General features: G+C 33.5%; 2 protein-coding genes across 2 annotated transcripts; both read right to left on the bottom strand.

Annotated features, from left to right (window-relative positions):
- Positions 1-4,348, bottom strand: LOC134682009 (uncharacterized). The gene is made up of 5 exons (XM_063541616.1): positions 4,000-4,348; positions 3,255-3,373; positions 2,506-2,621; positions 816-934; positions 1-200 (listed from the first exon to the last, which is right to left on the bottom strand). Exons 1-5 carry the CDS (start codon positions 4,264-4,266, stop codon positions 87-89), a joined length of 735 nt encoding a protein of 244 aa, XP_063397686.1. The 5' UTR covers positions 4,267-4,348; the 3' UTR covers positions 1-86.
- Positions 4,349-11,039: 6,691 nt separating this feature from the next.
- LOC134682008 (uncharacterized) lies at positions 11,040-22,980 on the bottom strand. The gene is made up of 5 exons (XM_063541614.1): positions 22,712-22,980; positions 17,621-17,733; positions 13,747-13,862; positions 12,231-12,355; positions 11,040-11,099 (listed from the first exon to the last, which is right to left on the bottom strand). Exons 1-4 carry the CDS (start codon positions 22,850-22,852, stop codon positions 12,234-12,236), a joined length of 492 nt encoding a protein of 163 aa, XP_063397684.1. The 5' UTR covers positions 22,853-22,980; the 3' UTR covers positions 11,040-11,099; positions 12,231-12,233.
- Positions 22,981-26,797: the final 3,817 nt, after the last annotated feature.

Here is a 26,797-nt window from a genome sequence, read left to right as displayed (position 1 = left end):
GTTACATTCGGCACACTTCGGCATATAACCCAAGTCTATTGGAGATTACCGGAATCTGCCGAGGTTTACCGATTGATAGTTGTAAATCAGCAGCGGCATCCAACGTTTGGTATACAAGCTTCCCCTGGTTTACAACACTCTATTTTCCCAGGAAGATATTCACATCTCTTTTTTCCGGTACAATCTCTTGTTCTTGATACCTAAATGATAATAACAATATTGATAAAAATAATTTAGAACATGTAATTCGCATTGAGGAAACCATCATATATAGATATTTCTGCGACAACGAGCACAAAGTTTTTTGCGACATTTAACTTGAAGCAATATTCAACATTGGTCTTTTTTGCTGCAACCTTAAAACGAATGCATCTCATCAAGTAATCATTCCTTGAGGATATTATGACAATATTGTAACAATTCCTATATACTAATTACTTTCTTCTTATAGAACAGTGTCATGTAAATAACATTATGTCAAAGAACAAAAATAAAAATAAATCACGTAGTTTATATTGTATATAGAGAGCTTCATTGTTCCAATTGAGTAACTCTCTTTACAGGAAGATATTATAATAATAATAGCGAAAAGACGAAAACAAAAAAAACGTGTAGTCGAAAACATGGCAACGCGAAATGAGGGGGGGGGGACTGGCTATTTCGAATATTCTCGTTTTCGCGATTTCGAGTCTTCGACTTTTCGTTTTTTCGACTTTGCTTTTTCGCCCTTTATAATATGAAGGGCAAAAACGCGAAATAACATTCATCGGACACCATAATCTTGCCGAATAAAATCATAATTTATAGATACCTACCCCCGATGATTTTTTGAGTAAAGGATCGACTACTTTGGTCCATTCGGAGACTGTCCATGCAGGATCTGCAGCTACAACTACATCGTTAATCATGAATGTAGGTGTTCCAGTAACTCCTCCTACAAACATCAAAAGAACATACATATATGAAATAACAATAGATATGAGCAAGACAGAGATAATTCAATTCAAAATGTAATATAAAGTCGATTTTCATTAAATAAAATAAACACAAGCGATAACCATGAACGTGGGTGTTCCAGTTACTCCACCTATTAAATTTAAAAGAACATTGAAATGAGACAGAACAATAAATAGGGTAAGTCAGAGGCACTCCAATTCTAAATGTTATATAAAGTCGATTTTCAATTAAATTAAATGAACTCAAGCGATAACCATGAACGTGGGTGTTCCAGTTACTCCACCTATTAAAGTCAAAAGAACATTGATATGAGACAGAACAATAATATGAGTAAGTCAGAGGCACTTCAATTCTAAATGTTATATAAAGTCGATTTTATATAAACTACATTAACACAAGCTCAAATCGATTGATTAACAAAATATTTAAACGCATGCAAGTCAAGAAAACAACATGATTTGAAACATAGAGTGTGTGGTAAGATATACCATAGATGACATATAAAGGTTAAAAACAAAGTATGAAAACTATAGTTATCTTGAAACATAGCATAAGTCAGAATGATAAGCTCAGCAGATAATAGCAACTAAAAAAACAGAGACCGGTAAATCAGTCGTTTTAGTCAGAGACCGGTAAGTCAGTCTTTTTAGTCAGAGACCAGTAAGTGAGTCGTTTTATTTTAGTCAGAGACCGGTAAGTCAGTCGTTTTAGTCAAAGACCGGTAAGTCAGTCGTTTTAGTCAATTGAAAGACCGGTAAGTCAGTCGTTTTAGTCAGAGACCGGTTAGTCAGTCGTTTTAGTTGGTTGTTTTATGTCATACTTGATTTTCATTTATTGTCTTATTATAAATCAAGCAGTTGGTTTTCTCGTTTCTATATTCTACATTTTTTTCATGACAATGCATTTTATTCTTCACTATATGCCGTATATGGAACTGTTTGGCTCAATTTTGAAGGCAGTCCAGTGACTAGCCATATCAATAGACCACTGGTGGATAGTGTACCATTGGAAATCATACCATTATAATATATAACTTTTGTGTGTAAGTTATTCTGCTTATTGTCACTTTTAGAAGTTGATCTATCTTGACAACAGCTAACAATACTATCAATAGAGCGTAGAGATGATAAGTGTTATCAAAGGAGAAAGGAATATAAAAATGTAAAAGCAATAAAAACAATGAAAACAGAAACAAAAACAAAAACAGAATAGATACCCCATTGTAATAATAATTAACGATTATAATAATTCATTACAAACAATTGCACCCCTCTCTATGGATACGAAATTGTGCAGAAACTTACGGATTTGCACTTCATAGAGTAGTTTTACAATCTGCACAATCATGACTTCATAAAGACGTAGCCTTAAAAAATCATATTCAAATGGTTTCAATCTTCTTTCAAACAAAAGTATAACCTTTTTTAAATACTACAAATGTATCTGTATAACAACTAACTCTTTCCGCAAATAGTATTGATACTCATCTAACAAGTCAATTAATTGTAATTTTTAAGTCATTTTATGGTCCGTGAAAATAGAACTTACTTGAGCATGCGTACTTCCATGCAATTCTGCAATCTTCGTTAACCATTTCATCAGTTGCCAGTTTCATGAATTCTGTTTCTAACATCCCCATGCTTTTTGCAAGTTCAGTCATTTTCCTGAGATAAAAAAAACAAATTCTGATAAAAAAAGGTCAACTAACTATTTGTATTTGGCATTTTTATATTCATCTCGAAAATTTGCGTTGTATAATAATGTTTAATGCCAAGCGTATATAAACAACAAAATGAAGGCGTGTCCGTGTGTCGAATTAGGGGATAAACGTAATGTATTTTAAGCTCCAACGGCATCAATTGGTAACTCGTTGTCTCAGATTAAGTTTACAGGTATTTGCGACCATCAAAACCAATTGATGCTGTCGGAACTAATTCTACGACATTATTATCTTAATTTGAATGAAACTAACAGAAAACAACGTCAAATCATGCATTTGAAATCTATCAGTATAAGCCGTCTGTGATTGCGCGTACGTTTTGCCAGCAATTGTGAATTCATACCATGAGAATTTGTGATGTTATCCAATAAAATTAACGTTACAAAAAATGTTGCATTAGAAACTGGAATCAGTTTGTATTACGCTATACTCTATGAACAAAGTGTAGTAGTCAGCCGAGAACCAGCTCATGCTGTTCAAAATTTCCATATGTTTCACGTGACCGTTTAATTATAAAACTTTTATATCAGTTGAACGTTATTTTAAATACGCTAACTTTGTGAAGAACTGAACTTACATGACTACTTGTGCTTGTGTTAATGTCACATCGGAGAATTTGACAATATTGTTGTATATTTGTTGGACCCAGGTATATGTCATATTTGTTTTCGTCAGCTGGTCAACAGCACGTGTTCCCTAAAAAGCATAAATAAAATAATGGTGGATACAGTGATGATGAAAATAAGATTCTGAAATACAAATGTAAATACGGTCAAAGAGTATTGAATGGAGAGCCGTGTGGTGTAAACTATAACGAATGGTCATCAAAAATACATAACACGGAAATGAAAGACCCACATCCAGACCCTATGAAAAATGAAACAAAAACATCACATACAAAAAAATGTCCAAACTGTTTTTCAGATAAAATAAAAGCCGTGTAGTACAAGGGTTGCCGTTTGTTTATGTGTCACATATTTGTTTTTCGTTCATATTTCTTTGTATATAAATAAAGCCGTTAGATAGTTTTCTCGTTAGAATTGTTTTACATTGTATTATCGTGGCTCTATATAGCTGACTTTGCGGTATTGGCTTTCTTCATTGTCGAAGGCCGTACGGTGACCTATAGTTGTTTATGTCTGTGTCATTTTGGTCTCTTGTGGACAGTTGTCTCATTGGCAATCATACCACATCTTCTTTTTTATATTTACTTTATAAAACAAATGATATGTATTTATTTCTTAAAACAGGGAATTAAATCATTATCTCTCGAAAATGCATAGGAATAGTTTTATTACTAATATGAAATATATTTTACTTACCATTGCAATTAAGAATGAATTGTGATGATACGGTAACGGGAAGAGATGAATTCGAAGTCTGAGTTGTTTTGGTCCATAGTAATCCGCTACTTTCTGTATTGTTGGAAAGGTTTCAGCGCTGTCTGGGCACAGATTGTCAAGGTATACATCTAGATCTACCGGAGCGCTGGCGTTTCCCCACTTGTACACAAATCCTAAAGGTCTGTGCGGTATCGGAACTTGCGCAAATGCAACAGGTAGTAAACACAAAATAAGTTTACAAAGCATTTTCAGTGTGATGATTTTAAACGAAATGATAGAAGTTCAATTGTGTATCTTTTATTTAAACAGAATAATCACATGAAATAGCCACGATATCAGCTGACAACAGATAAATTGAATAATCTGTGTAAATATGATATCAAATTCAATGTGTAATCATGATTGTACAAATTTTAAAACTACCATCTGATGATGTTATTATTGTAAATATCATACTCAGCAGTTATAACTAAGTTAATATGTAGTTTATTGGTGTTTAAGGATGTACTTATTAATAAGTGAGGTTTCATTTTGTGTCAGATGTTCGGTTCCTTCAATGTGTTTTTCCTTACGATACAAGGTATACCATTTTGCCCAATAACACCCATTTATCTTTTTCATATAAGACTTGATAGCCCATAAGGGTCATTCACCAAAAGTTAAGCAGATTCTTGATTTTCTTTCTTTTGATTTTAGACCTAAGTAGATCTAAGTAATACCAAGGAAACATAAGGTAAAAGTCCGAGTCAGGCTTTTCCCGCCATGTTTTAAAAAAAAAATCTAATATCTCAGACAGGAGCTTATTTTGATCCTCCAGCTTGTAGTATCAATTTTAAACTCTTAATTTATTTATTTTCACCCAATTACATCCTTATTGTAACTTAGATTTCACTTCATAAATACATTTGTCGGATTTTAAACTGTATGCCAATTCCAGACTATTGTATATTGTATATATAAAAAAACGAATTATTTGACTGTGTACAGGTTTAATGCATAACTATATATATATATGTATCATATTTTCCCTCCGGTTTATAAGATCCGTTCATCCTATATTGTCTCTTAAAATTCAAGAGTCAATCTTAAATTGAGAGTAAATTATATGGCCTTCCTAATACCGTTTCGATCCCTAACATCACTGAAGAGACATATATTGTCGAAATCTAGATCTGGTGTACTAAAGAAATATTGACACCGAATGTTTGTGGCACAACATCGTAGCCACAAGTTAACAAAAAAAAAATTTCTGTGACGTATTAAATTTATATTCAGATCCATTTTGTTACATCTTGTGATCAATTTTATTTGGCAATCGTCAATGGCAGTCAGCAGGGTTAAAGAACATCAGTTGTTCGACCTGTTAGTCAAATGCGTTTTGTTTAAATATACTTTTTCACTTTTTTGGTCTTTTGGAAAATGTTGTTTGTGCTGTTTTTAGACCCTTCTACAACGAAATTTGTTTGACATGCACACGTATAAAAATTGCGGTTTTTATCCAACGCAATCATAGGTTTGAACGTAGTTTTCAATTTAGACTCGTTTATATTTTTTGTTTGGGCATGTATCATATTTTCCCTCCGGTTTATATGATCCGTTCATCCTATATTGTCTCTTAAAATTCAAGAGTCAATCTTAAATTGAGAGTAAATTATATGGCCTTCCTAATACCGTTTCGATCCCTAACATCACTGAAGAGACATATATTGTCGAAATCTAGATCTGGTGTACTAAAGAAATATTGACACCGAATGTTTGTGGCACAATATCGTAGCCACAAGTTAACAAAAAAAAATTTCTGTGACGTATTAAATTTATATTCAGATCCATTTTGTTACATCTTGTGATCAATTTTATTTGGCAATCGTCAATGGCAGTCAGCAGGGTTAAAGAACATCAGTTGTTCGACCTGTTAGTCAAATTCGTTTTGTTTAAATATACTTTTTTCACTTTTTTGGTCTTTTGGAAAATGTTGTTTGTGCTGTTTTTAGACCCTTCTACAACGAAATTTGTTTGACATGCACACGTATAAAAATTGCGGTTTTTATCCAACGCAATCATAGGTTTGAACGTAGTTTTCAATTTAGACTCGTATATATTTATATATACATATATATAGGTCACCGTACGGCGTTCAATATTGAGCAAATTAGCCCATATCACATAGTAAGCTATAAAAAGTTTCCATTATAATGCGAGCTGTAGAAAGAGAGAACAAATATGCTTTGATTTTCTTTTTGGATAAATGGAAGATTTGCTTATGTTTCGGAATAGGTATTTTTTACTTGACATATCATGTTTAAATCTTTGACACATGGTTCATACACAATAGAAAAGAAAAAAGGGAAATGATCTATTATAATTTATCACAGAATCTCGTTTAATCATAGTTTGACCAATGACAAAAGGACATCTACACAAACGCTGATTTGTACAGAAATATTGGTTTAAAAAATTCTTACAAATAAAAACAACAATTAAAATAGTTATATAAACAAGCATTTATTATGAAAATATACAATTAAAAGCCCCAGTCATACATTTTGAACATTCAGGATTTTTACTGCGGTTCTAAATAAAACTGTTTCCGCTTAAGAATTCTCAAATGTCAAGACAGCCTCGATATCATATTGCTCCCCTCCTGTCGGCTGAATCCAAATACTTTAAAACTGTTTTTGTTTTAATTTTATTTACGTCTTCTTTAAAAGGTAAGCGGAAGAAGGGATCCCGTAGACCGCCCTACGTCACGATTCATGAATTATGCATATTCTATTTATAGGCTATTTATAAACGATTCTGAAAATACTTATTCTAAAAATAGAATATTCTCAACATGTACAACTATTAAAAAAAAACGACTCAAAATCATTAACGCTCATGTAACACGGTGAATTTGCTTTATTTATTTTTTATCACATGAAAAAAGGAAAATGTACCGCATTACAGTAGCATATATCATTGTGAAAATATATATATACAGATTCCTTTTTAAAATACATATGATACATTTGATATAGATATGATAAACAGTAGTACTTTAAAAGTGCCTTAATTATGTTGTAAAGACCTGCAAATGTCACATGCACGTGGTCCCATGGCTTTGGATGTACTATGGAATTAATAATATTTGTATTATCCGTTTAAAAGAGTATTTTTATGTAGGCAAATTGAAAAAAAGATATAGCCTACACATGTTAAACATGTTACACGTACTAAATTAAGGCTTTACAGGAGTGTGAGAGGATGTTTAAACTGGTCTGCGTTTAAAGAAACGAATCTGTAATCTGACCCCCTGTTGTCTGACCATTCTACTATAGCGGGACGTTCTATAGGAACCATTGTTACTTGTTTACAATAAAGCTAATGTGAGGGCGTTCTACATGATCCCCTGTCGTATGAACCCTGTATATTTACTACAGAACGTTCTATAGGATTCCTTATATTGTTTGTTTATCATGTATACACTAAAGGACGTTCTACAGGATCCCCTGGACAGTCTACAGGATCCATTGTTGTCTGAATATTATATATATATATATCTAGTATAGTATATAACGTTCTATAGGAACAAGTTTCTGGTCAGGATTCTTCTGAAAAAGCTCATACCAAATTTATGAAATACATTCTTGGTGTAAACAGAAAGTCAAGTAATATAACTGTAATGTCAGAGATTGGTAGATTTCCTATGCATTTTACTATAATTTTATTAATGTAAAAATATTGTCATATATAAAATAAAAAAAAGAAGATGTGGTATAATTGCCAATGAGACAACTATCCACAGAGACCAAAATGAAACAAATATTAGCAACTATAGGTCGCCATACGGCCTTCAACAACGAGCAAAGCCCATACCGCATAGTCAGCTATAAAAGGGCCCGATAAGACAATGTAAAACAATTCAAACGAGAAAACTAACGGCCTTATTTATGTAAAAAAATTAACGAAAAACAAATTTGTAGACTGGAACGTTGGAAAGAAAGATTATTATTTGATGCATTTATATGTTTTAAACATACAGTTACATAGTTCTAATGGTATTCTAGTATAGATTATATTCAGAGAGAGATTGAATTGCCTTTTGACCAATCAATTGGTTCTTTATGTCAGTATGTTAAAAATAAACTATGTAAAAGTTATTTCACATTTTGGAATAAACTGAAGTATCAAACAATTAACTCCGAAAAAGGGAAAAATTGTTTTAAAAAAGAAAAATATTTAGAATTACAGGACCTTAAAAAAAGACAGTCAATTTGTAAATTAAGAACAAGCGCTCACTCTTTAAAAATTGAGACAAACAGATATTAAAAAAAAACATATAGAAACATCTGAGCGTCTTTGTTCTAATTGCTCACTCATTAAAGGTGAAGATGAGCTTCATTTTTTATTAGAATGGCCTCTTTATGATATTCAAAGGGACGATTTTTCCAAGACATTTCTAACAATTGTTATAATTTTATAAATTCAAAATCTTCTAAATTTTTATGGCTCTTGACCCCAAAAAATGTTACTCTTATGGAAAAACTGGGCTGTTCTATTGGTGACTGTTTTGAATTAAGGAGATCAAGTATGAACTCTGACACTAAGTCAAGTAAACAATTTGAGAATAAATACATATATAATGTAATTTTATTAGTTTTTGGCTTGATTCTGACCAATGCTCATTTTCCAAATATATATGTGTACGCCTCTATTATTGTTGTTGTTACCTATTATGTAAATCAATTGTATCTGATTTTATGCCATTTATGGGCATTGTAATTTTGGAGAAACATATATATAGGATCTCATATTGTTTGACATATAAATGAAAAACAAACAACAGGGGATACTTAAGAACGCCTTATAGTAGATAGATATTTTTAAATAAACGGGGATCCTATAGACCGCTCAGGTGATCCTGTAGAACGCCCTATAGTATAAACATAAAAAAACAATCAACAGGGCATCCTGTAGACCGCCCAGGGGATCCGATAGAACGCCCTTTAGTATATAAATAATAAACAACCAATATATGGGATCCTATAGAACGTCCTATAGTAGATATATAAGGTAAAGACAACAGGGGATCCTGTAGTCCGCCCTATAGTATAAACATGAAAAACAATCAACAGGGGGTCTTATAGAACGTCCTTTAGTAGATATATGATGTTCAGACAACAAAGGATCATAAAGACCGCCCAGGGGATCCTGTAGAACGTCCTTTAGTATATACTTGATTAACAAAAAATAAGGTACCCTATAGAACGTCTTATAGTAGATATATTATGTTCGGACAACAGGGGAATCTGTAGACCGCCCAGGGGATCCTGTAAAACGCCCTATAGTATATACTTGAAAAACAAACAACAGGGGCCCTATAGAACGTCTTATAGTAAATATATTATGTTGAGAAAACAGGGGATCATGTAGACCGCCCAGGGGGTCCTGTAGAACGCCTTCCAGTACATACTTGAAAAACAAACAACAAGGGGTCCTATAGAACGTCTTATAGTAGATATATTATGTTTAGAAAACAGGGGATCCCGTAGACCGACCAGGGGATCCTGTAGAACACCCTGTAGTATATACTTGAAAAACATACAAAAGGGGATCCTGTAGAACGTCTTGTAGTAGATACATAATGTTGGGAAAGCAGAGGATCACACAGACCGACCAAGGGATCCCGTAGAAAGTCGTCAGTAGATACATCAAAAACAAACAATAGGTATCCTAAAGAACGTTCTATAGTTTTTATATAATGTTCAGACAACAGGGGATCCTGTAGAACGTCCTTAAGTATATACATGATAAACAAACAATATAGGAGATCCTATAGAACTTTCTATAGTAGAAATATAAGGTTCAGACAACAGGGGATCATGTAGAACGCCCTAATAGAACATGTAGCTTCATTATAAACAATTAACAGGGGAAACAAAGACCAGCACCCCCAACCCCACCACTACCACCACCCCTCACACCTCGTAAAAGAAATGTCTAAGAACGTGTAAGCTACATGTTTTTTTTTCAATTTGCCTACATCAAAGTACTAGATGTTAAGCGGATAATAACAATATTATTAACTCCCATTATATTCAAAGCCATGGGATCACGTGCATGGGACATTTGCAAGTCTTTACAACATAATTAAGGCACCACTACTGTGTGTCATATATATGTGAAATATCATATATATCTTAAAAAGGAATATGTGTTGGCTTAATGAGGGCACAATGATATATGCTACTGTAATGCGGAACATTTTCCTATTTAAGACACCATTTCACGTTGAACGTGAAATAGTTTCTGACATGAACGTTGCACGAAAAATAAAGACTTTTTGCATGGTGAACCTTTTGTGATTGAGTCACTGTCCTCGTGTATATATGAACTTTTTATTTTACTTAATATTCCCTATTTAGTGTGTACACAATATGATACAAATAATTTACAGCTTTTAAAAAAGTATATAAAGATATTCTGAATTTTTAAAATGCAAATAAAGGAACAACATCATTGGCCTTACCGCCTTATCATTTCTTATCACGGAAACAAAATTAAATCAATTTCGTTCTTGACCATGTTGACGATCCCTGTCTTGTGTTTGATTAAAAAAAAATTAAATACTGAGCACGCAAAATAAGCATTTGAATCACGAAGCACGTATACAAATTACATAAGCAGAACATGTTGAACACCTATAGCTGTTTTGCACGACTGAACGTGAAATAAAAAGGTAAAAACACGTTGAACGTGAAATAAAAAAAACGCGATCACGTTCCACGAAAATAACCCTCTACCACTCTCCATGAAAGTAAATGATTTTGCATCGTCTTTTTTAAGATAGTTTTATATGTTAAGAAAATTCTATTTTTAGAATTAGTATTTTCCGAATCATTTAAAAATAGCCTATAAATAGAATATGCATAATTCATGAATCGTGACGTAGGGCGGTCTACGGGATCCCTTCTTCCGCTTACCCTTCTTTAAGCATGCACACGGCTTGATTAAAGAGTAAACCTGAGCAAAAACTTTTCGACCCCGATTCTGACTAATTATCCGGTGAACTGCTATAATATCGTATTAATTGTCTGTACCTGTAAAAGTAAAGTATAAATATAAAGTTTTTAAATGGTCAGTGATGAAAGTTAGTTGTAAATTAAAAAAATGGTGCTACAAAGTTATGGAGATGTTGAAATCATTTGATTTTGAAAGATATTGTAAAATAAATGAAAATTTTCTTGATAGTTATAGTATATCTCAGTTAGAAGTGAAAATGTTTGATAAATATAAAAAAGACTGGTGTACCAGAATTTTTTCATATAGTACCGGGTAAATTGAGAACATATAAACTTTTTAAACATACTTATAACACTGAGCAATATTTGCTACAAAAAAATGCCACAGCGCCATCGTAGTGCTTTTTCAACGTTTAGATGTGGTGTAGCACCATTAAAAATTGAAACTGGTCGATATGAAAGAAAAATTCTAGACGAAAGAGTCTGTTTTAACTGCAATATTTTAGAGGATGAAAAACATGTACTTTTAAATTGTCTCTTGTATGAAGATCTAAGACATGCTCTTTTTATTGATATATTGTGTCATAATGATATGTTTTTAAACTTGTCTGATGAAGAAAATTTTATATATAATTATGTTTAAAAATACCAATATTTGTAATATTGTTGCCAAAACTTGCAATAACATTTTAACAAGGAGAAACAGTATTTTATATCATTAACTACTGTATTTGTAGTATTTTATAAAATGAATAAATATTATTTGTATTTTAATAGTCTCTCATAATTCTTTTAAGAATGGCTCATACATGTATTTAATTGTTTTAACTATGTTTACTGTATAATTAATTTTATAATTGTATCTTGTTTTAATCATGTTGTATGTGGTGAGACTTTAATAAACTATTGAATCTGAATCTGAATCTGTAATAAAAAAAAATACAATTTGAAATTAGATATGAAACTAGGTGTTGAGAGAATAAAACGGTTATCAAACTAAAGACTGAGGTAATAATATAGGGTTATTGCATGAATATTGGGGAATATTGTCCCGGGTAGAATCTTATATTGCACGAGCTTGCATTAGAGAAACATAAAAAAAGTATTCTTCCAAATTCAATTTTAATTCAGGTTTTTTTTTTTAAATTTCTAAAGCGTTGAAAGCAAATGATGCCAAACGATATAAAAGGGTACATACAAGCTGATTACCTTTTATACTTGGTACAGTATCGGGTCGATTATTTTAATCCAGTCAGCTTCTGACCTGTTGGCTTGGTCATCGTCTGCTACTACTACGTCATTTATCATAAACGTAGGAGTTGCTTTTATTCCCCCTTAAAAAAAGATATTTAAAATTGGTGAGTTAGCATTGTAAGATATTGACACGGTATAATGTGGGTCAACATACTAGGAATTTATCACAAGAAAGAAAAAGCACACACAACTCAAGATCGATACTAGCTGCGGACCCGTAGTTCTTAGATCCTTATGTTTTTTTTCTCACTTTTGTCAAAACTAAACATGGACCTAAGAGCTACGGTTCAGCGGCTATATCGGTACACGCGAGTTTCAACCATCACCAAACATTCAAACACCGCGAACAACATAAGAAGGTGTCATTAATGAGAATGCATACAAGTCTTTCCAATAATTAATATTTTTTTAAATCTGTAAAAAAGCTAGTAGTCTGTTGTTATTTATGTATTATTGTGATTTTGTTTATTTTCTTTGGTTACTTCTTCTGACATCAGACTCTGACTTCTCTTGAACTGAATTTTCATGTGCGTATTGTTATGCGTTTACTTTTTTACATTGGCTAGAGGTAAAAGGGGAGGGTTGAGATCTCACAAACATGTTTAACCCCGCCGCATTTTTGCCCCTGTCCCAAGTCAGGAGCCTCCGGCCTTTGTTAGTCTTGTATTATTTTAATTTAAGTTTCTTGTGTAAAATTTGGAAATTAGTATGGCGTTCATTATCACTGAACTAGTAAATATTTGTTTAGGGGCCAGCTGAAGGACGCCTACGGGTGCGATAATTTCTCGCTACATTGAAGACCTGGAATATAGTTCCTTTTAATTAGTGTGTATTTTTCCTTAATTTTTTTTCTTTCCTTTCCTCACTCATTCTTTAAATCTTTTTGGGTGGAAATGAAAGAAGAGAGGTCAAATAAATTTTTGGATGTTGTATTTTAACTGATTTTGATATGGAATGAGTGATTAGGCCAAGTGCAAAAAGGTGGTATTTACAGTTTTCGGAACATCTCTTGACTTGTCAATAGGGGTATGGATGTGTATTGGCTAAATTTGTAAAAGTGATTGCTTCAATCTTTCTGAATTTTGGATATATATTTGGACTAGGACAATACATTACACACACAAAAAATTTGACAAAAGTGCATGGTGCATTTTTTTTAATGATGCAAAAGGTTATAAAGAACTGATAGAGGAATTAAGTGTGGTCTGTGGCCACCTGTTGATGACCTTCTGCTGTTGTTTTTTTTAAATTAAAAGTTAACACAGGGTAATAACAATCAACACAATACACCTGTAGAGATCAGCAACCCATGTAATTGAATCATGTCGGAGCCTTATAAAGCCGACTATACGTTTTTGTTTTTGTCTCATTGTTGAAGGCCGTACGGTTGCCTATAATTACTCACATCTACTGCACAGGTTCAATTATAGTACTATTTTCTCTCAGATTTAAACAACATAATCAATCTTACTCGAATAACCATGTTCTCTTTCGACTAGACAGTCGTGTCTGGTTCGACTATTTGTTAACATCTGTTTAAATTCAGCTGCTGACAGTCCCATGCTCGTTGCTATCTCTACCATTTTCCTTTGGAAAACAAAACATTGACAATGTCAAAAGATGATTATGGAAATTAAAACGATACAACAGTTAGTGAATATAACTTTCCTTCTCTGTTTTGCAGAAACGGTTTATAATGGTTTAAGCTGGGGTCACACATTCACCATGTTTACTACCGTCCTCGACAGGACCGTTCCCGATAAACATTTCTCAAAAGTCTGATCAAGATCCTGTGAATCGTGGATGGAAATTCAAACTTAAATCAAAATTTGCCAAAAAAAATAATTTGATTACGACAACAATCAGATACGTAGTGTTTAGGAAGCGACGATATTCAACCGTTTCTAAGCGAATTAATCCCGATAATCCCGTTCTGAATCCGCTTCTAACCCGATTTGTATTTTTCGCCAGGTAAAATTCGACCGAGTAACGTTGAGCACGATGTTCCTACAACACGACGTTACACCACTACGACGCCAAAGAGAGTTTTCTGAAACTTTTGACGTACATTTATTCAGTTTGCAAGTTTCGTTTGCTTTTTTTTTATATAGTTGGTTGATTCTAAATCTGTCTCTTTTAATTTTGTGATGTCTATTTACCATGAATTTATTTATCTCAAGTTGTGGAAATCGATTAAATAATGTTTATCCTTAATTCACCTTAAAATGCTGTACTATCGTAATGAACTTAAAGGAAGGAAAAATGGAACAGAATTAGTATATGGTTTTCAATAAATGAATTATAACAAAAATTTAATCGCAGGCTGCTAAAATTGCATGGTGCATATCATCTGTCATTGTAAATTTTTAATATCGTGATTCAACCCTAATACAAATATATCCGACACTCTGCAAGTAAATAAAAACATATTTACCCTTGATTAATTTGAATTGAATTATATTAAAAATTTGCTTGACACAGAAGTTGTCGAAATACAACCATTAAATAAAATTATTATAACCCGATCTTTTAAAAATATTTTCCCAGTCATTTGAAGTTGCTTGATTTTAAAATGTACTAATCTTCTCCTGAATCGTCCGTATAATACGGGTCAGCATTAATTCAATGAAACTGTTTTTGTTCCTGTTTCCGATAAGTCTTTCAGTTACCCCCGTTTCATGCACAACATGCACCGTGGTTTTTTTCGGCAACCAGCATTTTTTTTTTTAAGTTTCACCACGCGATTCGTGTTAAGTATCAGTAATATACAATGGAACAAATTTTGCACATGTAACGTCGAAAAAAACCGTTTGTTTGGATTTTTCGACGTTTGGACAAAATGGCTACCGTTTTGTAATGTTTCGTAGCATTTTATTCCTATAAGACTCAAACATGCAGTTAATAAAAAAAGAATCTAGACTTTATGTTCTTTTCGTGTATCTAACTTTTGTTTTGGTAAATTATAAATTACTTACTGAAATATCAAGTAAAAAACCGCAATAATTGCTTGGACAAATGAAATATCAACTTGGACAAAATGGCTACCGCTTGAAAAACGACTGTGTAGAGATGGTTTTATAGAATCTACAATTTTTGAACTCACGCACAATGAGGCAAATGTTTGTTCTTTCGGTAGATGTTATAATTATCTCATATTTTTCAGACATTTTTAGCTATGTCTACTTTAAAACTACCTTTTATTCGTTAAGTCAACGAAAAACGTCATTGGACATTTTTCTTATTCCAGCTTAATATGTAGCCACCGAGTTAAACGAAATTCGACAAAAGAACGGCTTTAATCTAACCAAGACAGTGAACCGACGCTGACGGAAGATATCCGTTAGAAAACTGTCGGCATATTCGGGATGATCAGGTTCTGTCGGAACGTAATCCTATCACGGTCCGCTCTATCGCATTGCAAACGGCTTTGTCTGGACTCAGTCGTATTGTATTCTGTAATTGTCGGGACTCTGACGTGAGTATCATTGATTAATTTCGTATTAATAACGGGACTGTTTCGGAACGGTTTCGGCAAACAACGGTTCGCAATCGACAAGATCTGGATGCAATCTGGACTCAATCGGCAGAAAAAACAACTATGAAAAATTACTCCAGATTATTCCCGTTCCACAAGACACCGTCCAGAATACCCAAGACATTGTTCGGAATTCGATCCGATACAGCAGAATCTGTCACGACATAGCCACGATTGTAATCCGACTAGACAAAATCGGCTGAGTTGTCCCGAATGTTACGGGACGCACCTAATTGTCGGGGTGCTTTGCCGAACTATTCGGACCCTTCCCGACCCGTAATAATCTGTTACGAACTAAAACGACTGCGTTCAGACAATGATAGGACAGTCCAGATAATTGAGGATACTAATCCGACTTTTACACTTTTCGTGTCGTATTGCTGTCTGATCTCAAACGGGAGCAATGATCGGCAATGTGTGAACCCCGCATAAAATAGTTAACGAGCAGCGAAAAAAGATGCAAATACATGTATGAACAAGATTTAAAAATGAACAAGATTTGTTTTTAAATCAAAATAATATCATCAATTGATACCCAATGGTATGAATATCTTTCGATGTCGATGCATTTCCGTCAAAAGTTTTGGTTTTAGTCAACATCATTCGTGTGTTTAGCGGCACTTCGTTTTCCTCTTGCAATAAAAACTGACCGCCAAAAAATAGAGCAATAGTGCTTAAAAAATTTGTAAGGGTTCCGCGGAACCCAGTGTCTCGCCTACTTTTGCTGTAAATCGCAGGCTCAACAAAAATGAGGAAAAAAAGTCAATAAAATATTCTTCTTGATACTATCTTAATTATGATTGCAAATAAGCTTCTGTCCAAGTTTGGTAAAATCTAGGATAGTTAATGAACCTAATAAATGTTTTGAAAACTTTTAACTGCAAACTATATGTAATGTTAACTGGAAGGAAATCTAAGTCCATTTAAAAGTAAAATACAGAACAAATCAAGTTATCTTTTTACAAAATTTACTTCTTGATACTATCTTATGATAATAAATAAGCTTCTGTCCAAGTTTGGTACAAACCCAGGATAGTTTAAGAAAGTTATTAAAATTTTAAAAACTTTAACAACAGAGTGAATGTAATGTTTCCCCACAGAAAAACTAAGTCCATTTAAAAGTTAAATACAGAAATTAGATTTATTTTTTTACAAAATTCAATTCTGGATACTATCTTATGATTATAAACAAGCTTCTGTTCAATTTTGGTACAAACCGAGGTAGTTTAAGAAAGTTATTAAAATTCTTAAAACTTTAACCACAGAGTGAATGTTATGTTTCCCTGCAGAAAAAACTAAGTCCATTTATAAGTAAAATATGGAAAAAATGATATTTTGTTTTTACAAAATTTACTTCTGGATACTATCTTATGATCATAAACAAGCTTCTGTCCAAGTTTGGTAGAATTCCAGTATAGTTTAAGAAAGTTATTAAAATTCTAAAAACTTTAACCACAGAGTGAATGTTATGTTTCCCCGCAGAAAAAACTAAGTCTGATTATAAGTACAATACGGAAAAAATGGAATTTTATTTTTACAAATTTTACTTCTGGATACTATTTTGTGATCATAAACAAGCTTCTATCCAAGTTTGGTAGAAATCCAATATAATTTAAGAAAGTTATTAAAATTTAAAAAACTTTAACCACAGAGTGAATATTTGTGGACGCCGCCGACGACGACGCCGACGCCGACGGAATGTAGGATCGCTTAGTCTCGCTTTTTCGACAAAAGTCGAAGGCTCGACAAAAAGCGGTAAACACCAATCAATCAATTAACCAAACTTAACTTCAATAAATAAAGTACATACGATATAGCTTGGTCCTTGGTGAGTGTCTTAAATATTTTAAAATGGCTGTATATGTTTTGTGTCCAGATAAATGTCATTCTTCCGTTTGTTATCTTGTTAACTGCATGGGTTCCCTGTTGAATAAAAAAATATTCTGTATATGTGAAAACATACGTTATATGTTAATATCGAAAAGAAAATTACTGGAGCCAATAACTGTTTCCTCGACACTAGCAAGGTTAGTATAGTGGAGGGGGTGCAGTATTTAATTTAGTTCTATATTGTTTTTGTTTTTTAATAAATTTTTTTAATTTGTTTTTGTTTTTATTAAGGGAGTTCACTTCTCAGTTTCAAAATAATAATTAACTTTTCAAAACTCTAGTTTATATTGATAGGGGATTAATAAAGGAAACAAAAGAGAAAAAAAATATATGTAGGTCAATGTACTTGTTTTCGAGATATTAGCCATTGAAATGTTGGCAGGAAAATATTCTCGCTTGACTTTTCATAGCTTTATCAATGACCTGTTAAAGTTCTCAAAAACTATTAAAAAGTTATTAAAATTTTATAAGATTCTTACCGATCAATGGGCAATTTTTTTAAAGGCATTCAAATTGATAAAACCAGAGGATTAAAAACAATCTGACAAAAATCCCAAAAGTAACATGACAAGCGAACTTCCTTAAAGTTAAATCGATTGTCTTTGATATAAAACAAATGTTTTTTTTAATTATTGCCTCAATTTTGGTAAACATAAAATTTTGCTATAATTCTAAATTTGGATGTGTATGTAATATTTCCTAGACATCGAAGACAATAAGCAAACACTGAATTCACCGTTTAGGAATCTAATGCATTGTGGGTATTTCAGGGGCGTAGCTTGTGTCTTATATATAGTGATTCAATTCGCCGAGCGGAGCGAGGCGAAATTTTTTTTAGGGGTGTTTGACGGCCTGAAACGCGTTTTCCTGGATTTAAATGTATGATTTGTGATCACAACCTAATGCCATATCGCCATATCGCAACATATCTATATGAGGAAAGTTAGTCTTGATATATACAACACTGTCTTTTGGGATGACAAGTACTAAATATTAAATAAATAGTGTATTCGTCTCGAAAGTATACCTCTTATGCATTGTATGGGATTCTCTTTTCACATGTAAATAATATGACAGTGTACTATTTTTTGCAATTTTAAAAAGTTAACACCTGTGTAAAAGTAGATGTCTTATCAAATTATCATTAATGTTAGAAATGTAATGGTCCAAGGCGACGTTTTTTGGTTTCATCAAATTTTCTCATAATCTTCTCTCTACAAACGGTGATATCGCTATGTATGAAGAGACTAGCCAGTCCAGAAAGTCGGTCTTCGGTCATCGTAGATCTGCTCCAATGTTTTAATCGTCTCATAGCAGAGAAAGACCTCTCACAGGGCACGGATCCTACAGGCTTTGTGAGCAGCACTCTAAATACTGCATGAACATTGGGATAATAATTGGGGTCTGCAAGTTGAATTGCCGTTTCCAAAGACTGATTACCGGTATCTTTATCTCTGTTTTGGAGTCCGGAACAGAACATTTTCCACCGTTCAAGTTCTCTAACAAACCATGGAGAGTCTGGCATATCCTCCTCATATCTGACTTGGTATTAATTTACTACATGTAACAAATGCTTTTTAGACAACGGTTTGTGCTTACTGTTTAATGCATGAATTGAAACCCTTATGTAATGTTATTAATTTTTAATATTGAACTGTTTGTATATTTGTCTCATGTTTGTGTGTCGGTTTAAAATAGCCCTACAGAGCTTATGTTATTTGTACATGTAGTTACCGACTTTAAAAACAAAAAGGGGGTGTAAATATTTCTACCGATATGTCTCCGACCGCGGACTTTCTCTTTTTTTTTCATTGGGAACACACATTAGTATGTCACAGGGGTGGATCCAGGTTTAAATACTAGGGGGCGAAACAATGACAAGTATATGCTAAAAAAAGAGAAAAGTGCATGTTTAGGGAGCGTATGCCGGGTCCGACCCTCCCCCATTTTTTCTTCCATCTGAATCCGCGCCTGTGTCATACACAATTTAAAGATCTATACACAATAAATCGGATATAATGCTGTCATGATACTAAAGAACTATTATATTTTAATTTACCCGGATCCATATTATCCGTGGATTCTGCAGTGACTGTCTTTCCTTTTTTAATAAGATATTTGTCCATGATTTCCCATTTTGGATCGTCAACAACTTTTTACAAATTTATAATACCACTGACGGGCGACAATGTATGTTTCCGTTAAAAAGCTTCACAGAAAAAAACGATGATCTAGTATTTTCTTATTTGAAATAAAACTAAGTGTCAAGTACATGAAAACATTTCATATTTTTTTTTTTTGCCAAAAAAAACTAGTGAGGCAGTTGCCTCATTGCCTCAATGGAAGCTACGCCACTGGTATTTTATGACTCGTTCACAAGTACCTTTAATTCGAATGGAATTCGAATCGAATGCGAATCGAATTCGCTAATCGCGTTCACACACTCTTCTTTTTTAATTCGAATTGATTCGAATTGGCTAATTCGAATTAACTAATTCGCATTAGAAATACGTTTTTTGTTAATCCGAATTAAAAGTTAACGTCGTTAGGACAGTAAAGCGAATTTGACGCGCATTCCAATTCGAATTAGAATTGACGTTAGGACGTTAAACGTTTCGAATGCGAATTAAACTAATTCGAATTAGTTAATGCGAATCGAATTCGAATTACGTGTGAACTCAGCATTAGAAATACGTTTTTTTTTAATCCGAATTCAAAGTTAACGTCGTTAGGACAGTAAAGCGAATTTGAGTCGCATTCCAATTCGAATTAGAATTGACGTTAGGACGTTAAACGTTTCGAATGCGATTTAAACTAATTCGAATTAATGCTGAGTTTACACGTAATTCGAATTCGATTCGCATTAACTAATTCGAATCAGTTTAATTCGCATTCGAAACGTGTTACGTCCTAACGTCAATTCTAATTCGAATTACAATGCGCGTCGAATTCGCTTTACTGTCCAAACGACGCTAGCTTTTAATTCGAATTAACAAAAACGTACTTCTTATGCGAATTGACTAATTCGAATTAGTTAATTTGAATCAATTCGAATTAAAAAAGAAGAGTGTGTGAACGCAATAAGCGAATTCGATTCGCATTCGATTCGAATTCAATTCGAATTAAATGTCCCTGTGAACGAGGCATTAGTTAATGCGAATCGAATTCGAATTACGTGTGAAGTCAGCATTAGAGTGTACACCAACACATTGTGACTGGCTTAAGACGTTCTACAGAATGAAAATCAACAACTGACGTATAATTATTTTCGTTTTGTAGCACAAACAATGATATTACCCAAAGTCCTTTAGGTTCTAAAGAGTGGAATGCAACCAAGATATTTTTGAGGTTATCATCATGATTTATTTCAGTTGCCAATAGTGATTACGGGGTAATTGCGTATGTATTTTCTGAGACATTTTCTCCTATTTCCCCTTTTATTTGAAAGAACTTTATTATTAACCTCAACCGTTAACAATTACATATAGATCTACAAATATACTTCAAATGTTGAAGTTACAGAAATATATGAGCGTATATTGATTTGCAGGGCGTATGACATTTGCGCCGATTTTAAAAAATTTCATTCTTTCATTTTCGCCGATTTCATTTTTTCATTTGCGCCGATTTTATATTTGCTCCTAATTAGATTTTCAGGTGAGTTAATACTTGTACATGTACTATACCATTGGTAAAATCTGGTTATAAATGTAGTTCACTTATGTTTAAGTTAATTTGGATTCATATGATATAGTTCTTGAACTTCGTTGTAACACAATGGACATATGGACATAGACTGAAATGAGCCGATGAGTCAATTCCTAATTCCATAATCATCGACGGTCATACATATCGGGAGATCGGTGTTCTGAAACATAACAATTTATCTTACTGATGTACCATAAAATCATGTAAAGCCAGACTCACCACGGATTCTGATGGTCTGGCTATTGTCAAAACACAGACTTGAAGAGCATAACCATGCGGCAGATCGATAACCGAAAGACAAAGGCTAAATAACTATGGGTACGGTCAAGGAAATGGTTTAAATATGTATCTAGTATGCCTTCTTCCACCACCCTCTCCTCTGTACATGTACTGAGAAATGCAACTAGCTAACGGAAGAGGTCAAAATGATAAATGAAAATAACATGACTTTGATAGAAAGTTGTCTCATTTACACTCATACATCTTTTTATATCTATTTATCTGTAATTTACCTGTACCTTACCTGTAAAAAAAGTCGGCGCAAATGAAGAAAAAAATCGGCCCAAATGAAGAAAAAAATCGGCGCAAATGAAAGAAAAAATCGGCGCAAATGAAATGCAGATCGGCCCAAATGCAAAACGCTGGATTTGAATATTCAGTAATATGTCCTTTGATTGCATTTTTTTTTTAAGACTTCCACTTTAAGGTGGGGCCAAAGATTGAAGCCAGTCTAACCATATGCGAATATCAGCAAACTGTTTGCCAGAAACCGTACGATCGGTAGATCCCGAAAAAACAATTCGTTCGCATGATTTTTTTTCTAGATTATTAATGGAATTCTTTTTTCCAAATATAACGTGAACAAGAATGTGTCTCTAGTACACGGATGCCCTATCCGCACTATCCTTTACTATGTTCAGTGGACCGTGAAAATTGGATGAAAACTCCAATTTGGCATTAAAATTAAAAAGATCATATCATAGGGAACAGATGTACTAAGTTTCAAGTTGATTGGACTTCAACTTCATCAAAAACGGACAGACCATAAAAATGCATAAAAATCCGATATTCAACATTTTTTTTCTATTAATTAACTATTTTAATAAAAGATGGATTGGTTCGAGGTTCTCTATATTCTCATTATTTGTACAACTGTCCCTCCTTACACTTGGAAATTGTGTGGAATGTTGTGACTTAAAAATGCAACGCGAGAATTAATGCTTTAAAGTAAAGTAACCATTTCCATAATTCTTGTGAAAATTTCAACACGGAGACTCTCATCTGAAAGATAAACAGAACTTACCATAGCAACTAGGAAAGAATTTTTATGATACGGTATAGGAAACAGATGTATGCGGAATCTCAACTTGTCCGGTCCGTAATGGTCTGCAAGTTTTACAACGGTTTGAAACGCAGCTTTGCTGTCTGGACAAAGAGGTCCCATGTAGACATCAAACTCGACTGGGACAACATTGCTGCTTTGTGCTCCATATATAAATCCCAATGGTCTCGAAGGCACAAGCGTAGTTTCGTAAGCCAATGGTAGTAATAATAAAATTATTTTAAGGAGCATCTTTTTTTTCTGCAATCAAAAATTAGAAACCTATAGTAATTCTAAAAGATAAGAAACAGAACAAAATATATACGGAATGTTCATTTTCATTGAACAAGTGCAATTTCTATTTGGGGACTGGCGGAAGTCGGGTTGTTGTCTCTTGACACATTCTCCATCTTCATTCTCAATTTTACCATAATACATTTTTTTTTACTTATGACTACTGAACGTAGACTTTACTTGGGTAAAAAGTATCGAATCAAAATTCGGTTTAAATTTGTTGTTTCGAGCATGGTCAGTTGTCTGAATATTTGGACACAGTAATTACAATTAAATGTAAATCTATTGAAAAAAGCAAGGATTTGTATAGTGTCTCTATAAAAATTCTTGAAAAAAGTAATGAAACAAAACCTTATAGATGAATACGTCACAGTCTCCGGAATTCACCGAGTACGCAGATTCCATCCATTTATTAAAAAAGCAGCGGAAATCCGACAAGTTTTCGTATAGACTAACTGACACAATTTGTATTTTTGTTATGCCCCATTTATGGACATTATATTCCTGGTCTGTACCGTTCGTCTGTTCGTTCGTCCGTCAGTTCGTCTGTCCGTCCGTTCGTTCGTCTGTCCCGCTTCAGGTTAAAGTTTTGGTCGAGGTAGATTTTGATGAAGTTGAAGTCCAATCAACTTGAAACTTAAAGTAAACATGTTCCCTAGTATGATATGATCTTTCTAATTTTAATGCCAAATTAGAGATTTTACCCCATTTTCATGGTCCACTGAACAAAGAAAATGATAGTGCGGATGGGGCTTCCGTGTACTTGGGACAAATTATTGTTATACTATGACATAAGACACGTCTTTCAACAAAGCTAATATGCTCAAAAATACACAGAATGTTCACAGTAGGTATCTATCAACATTATGGAGTATTCAATGAAAACGGAAAATTAACTGAAACATCAATTTGCGACGTTCACAAAAAGTCAACAGTTAAAGATGAGCAATTAAAATATGTTAAAGGCATCCATTTCTTAAAAACAATTAAAGTAAGCATGGACTAATGTCAAATGGTTTCTTAATATACTTTTTAAACATGTACCTTTGAGTTATAATTTCATTTTTACAGTAATGATGTGAATTTAAGCATGGCTGCAACATTTGCAAATAGGGTACTCTTCATGAATCATGCATCGATTAGTGGAATTATATATAGTAAAAAAGGATACATCTACAAAATAATCACATAATGCAAACTTCTGTCTAAATCATAAACGAAAACATAACTGTGTAGGTGTAGCACACACAGAAACGTTGCAATTGGATTAATTTTATAATCATAAAATAGTTCTATATAAACAACGGACATTGAAGCAATGACGAGGCGTTGGTATTTGGTTAAGAAAACGGGAAATTCTAATGCATTTTTTTATGTGACATTTCTTTTTATTGCAACCCACGAATGACATCATCATGTCGTAACTAAGGAGTGCCCAGACAGCAAGCTTGGGTCAACAAATCTTCGATCACTACAATGTTATCGAAAATACAAGAGCACCTACCTCTAATAAGCCGTTTGATGAAATTTCATCCAAATTTGTAACTTCTCATCTGTATGACGTCATGCTTATCAATGACGTATAGATTTTTTTCAAGTTCAAACGTATTAAGCTGTATTTGGCAAAACGTTTAGGAATTTTGGTCCTCAATGCTCTTCAACTTCGTACTTTATTTGGCCTTTTTAACTTTTTTTTTTGGATTCGAACGTCACTGATGAGTCTTTTGTAGACGAAGCGCGCGTCTGGCGTATATACAAAATTTAGTCCTGGTATCTATGATGAGTTTAATTAATACAGTCATTTTGAAACTCATTAAACTTGGAATAGCAGTATTGTAGTTGAAAAGTTACTGCTGCGTCAGCTGTGTGGGCTTTGTTGTAGAATGTACTTATAAATGTTCGTGACTGATAAATATGTACACTAGGCTGGTTGTCTATCTATGTATTGAAGTGCATTTTCATGTTATCAAGTTAATTTGATTTGCGTTTTTTGCAATGCTCCTCGTTTACGTCACTATTTGATTGACCTATTTATAGTCATACCCCGTGACATAGCTTAAGAGAAAAGTAATGAGGAGTTTCACGGGGTATGACTATATAGGTCTTGTAGAGGTGTAATATGCGCATCTTTTGCGCAAGGTATCGAAGGGGCCTGGCGCTATGTTCAAAAATCTGAAACTAGATGTCAAACTTTTGGGGGAAATATTTTAAAAACAGGGGTTGGCCTATTACAAGGCTTCTAGAGAAAAATAATGCGGGTGTCACGGGGTATGACTATTTAGGTCTTGTAGAGGAGAAACAGGCATATCTTTTGCGCAAGGTATCGAAGGATGCTATGTTCAAAAATTTGAAAGTAGATCTCAAAATTTGAAGAAAAAAATGTTAAAAACAGAGGGGTTGGTCTATTCCATGACTTCTAGAGAAGAATAATGAGGAGTGTCACGGGATATGACTACAAAATGTATATATAAGTCTTGTATAGGAGAAACAGGCATATCTTTTGCACATGGTATCGAAGAACGCTATGTTAAACATTATGAATCTAGATCTTAAAATTTGAAAATAAAATGTTCAAAACAGGGGTTGGCCTATTCCATGGCTTCTAGAAAAAAATATTGAGGGGATCTTTTGAGACCTAGTTTCAGAATGAGATTTTTGAATATAGCCCATTTCGATACCTAGTGAGGGTGTTTGAGCGGGACAAATTAGATGTGGGTTGAGTAGTCATAAATTTAAGACAAAGGAGTAGGGCCAGTAGGAGCTCTTTATGTCCCCAAAATAAAGCAGTATTACAAAAATGTTAAAAATGTAATCTTTTAGTTGGAAAGAAGAATGCTTCTGCTACATAAGTATGGGCTGTTTTTGACAATACTATACACATATATCGGGTACTAGCATAATTTAATCATGCTAAATTACTGAAATCTTCACAATTTTAGCATTTTCCTTGAATTTTAGACGGTTTCAGTCTTAAATGAAAGTGGCAACATCTGTGCCATTCTTAGTATTGAAATTTAAGTTATATTTTTGATGATAATACATAACATCTTCTATACTATTAAACGAGAAGACCTCATTTTGTCTGTCGCTTCTCTTCTTTCCACAATAAATTAATCAACACCTCTCTGTGTCCTATGTACAGTACTAGGTACAGTGCATAGTCGCATTTGTCATCCATTTATATGATCATTCAGATTGAGTTATTTTGGGAGAAAAACGAGAAAAAAGGCATCCGGGTATTGTCCCGTCATTGGACGTAATTTTAAGTCAGATTAGCCTTCCGGTTTGCGTTTTTCTGTATACTTCGAACAAACATATCTATCTGCTATCATTTTCAAGTATAATATGAGGCAGGCATAAACTGTGAATGGGGACGAAATCTGTATGTATTTTTTTTTAATTCAATCATGTTGATAAAAAAAAACGAAATACAGTACGAAACGTTCCCGGTTTTGGTTCTGTTGTTAGACCACTTTCGAGTTCATCCGTCCCCGGCAAAAACTCGTCAATTATGCACGCCTTTATGACGTCATTTACCAGATAGAGGGGTCGCCTGTATCTCTGCACTATTTACGTTCATCAAGCGTCTTAGTGATCGTCTTTGTGCAGGATAAACTAGAAATAATGGTTGCTCTGTAGGTACTTACAGTACTGACAATTCCCTAATGACAGCAGTGTTGATTGTCAATTTTGAGAATTCAATTTGGCGAATAATTCGTACAATATAGAATTATAGTTTTCCAACCACTCTCTCAACATTGGAAGGGAAGTGAC

Source organism: Mytilus trossulus, chromosome 8 (genome assembly GCF_036588685.1).
Source record: "Mytilus trossulus isolate FHL-02 chromosome 8, PNRI_Mtr1.1.1.hap1, whole genome shotgun sequence".
Classification (NCBI taxonomy): domain Eukaryota; kingdom Metazoa; phylum Mollusca; class Bivalvia; order Mytilida; family Mytilidae; genus Mytilus; species Mytilus trossulus.
This window is presented reverse-complemented; position numbering and strand designations above follow the sequence as displayed.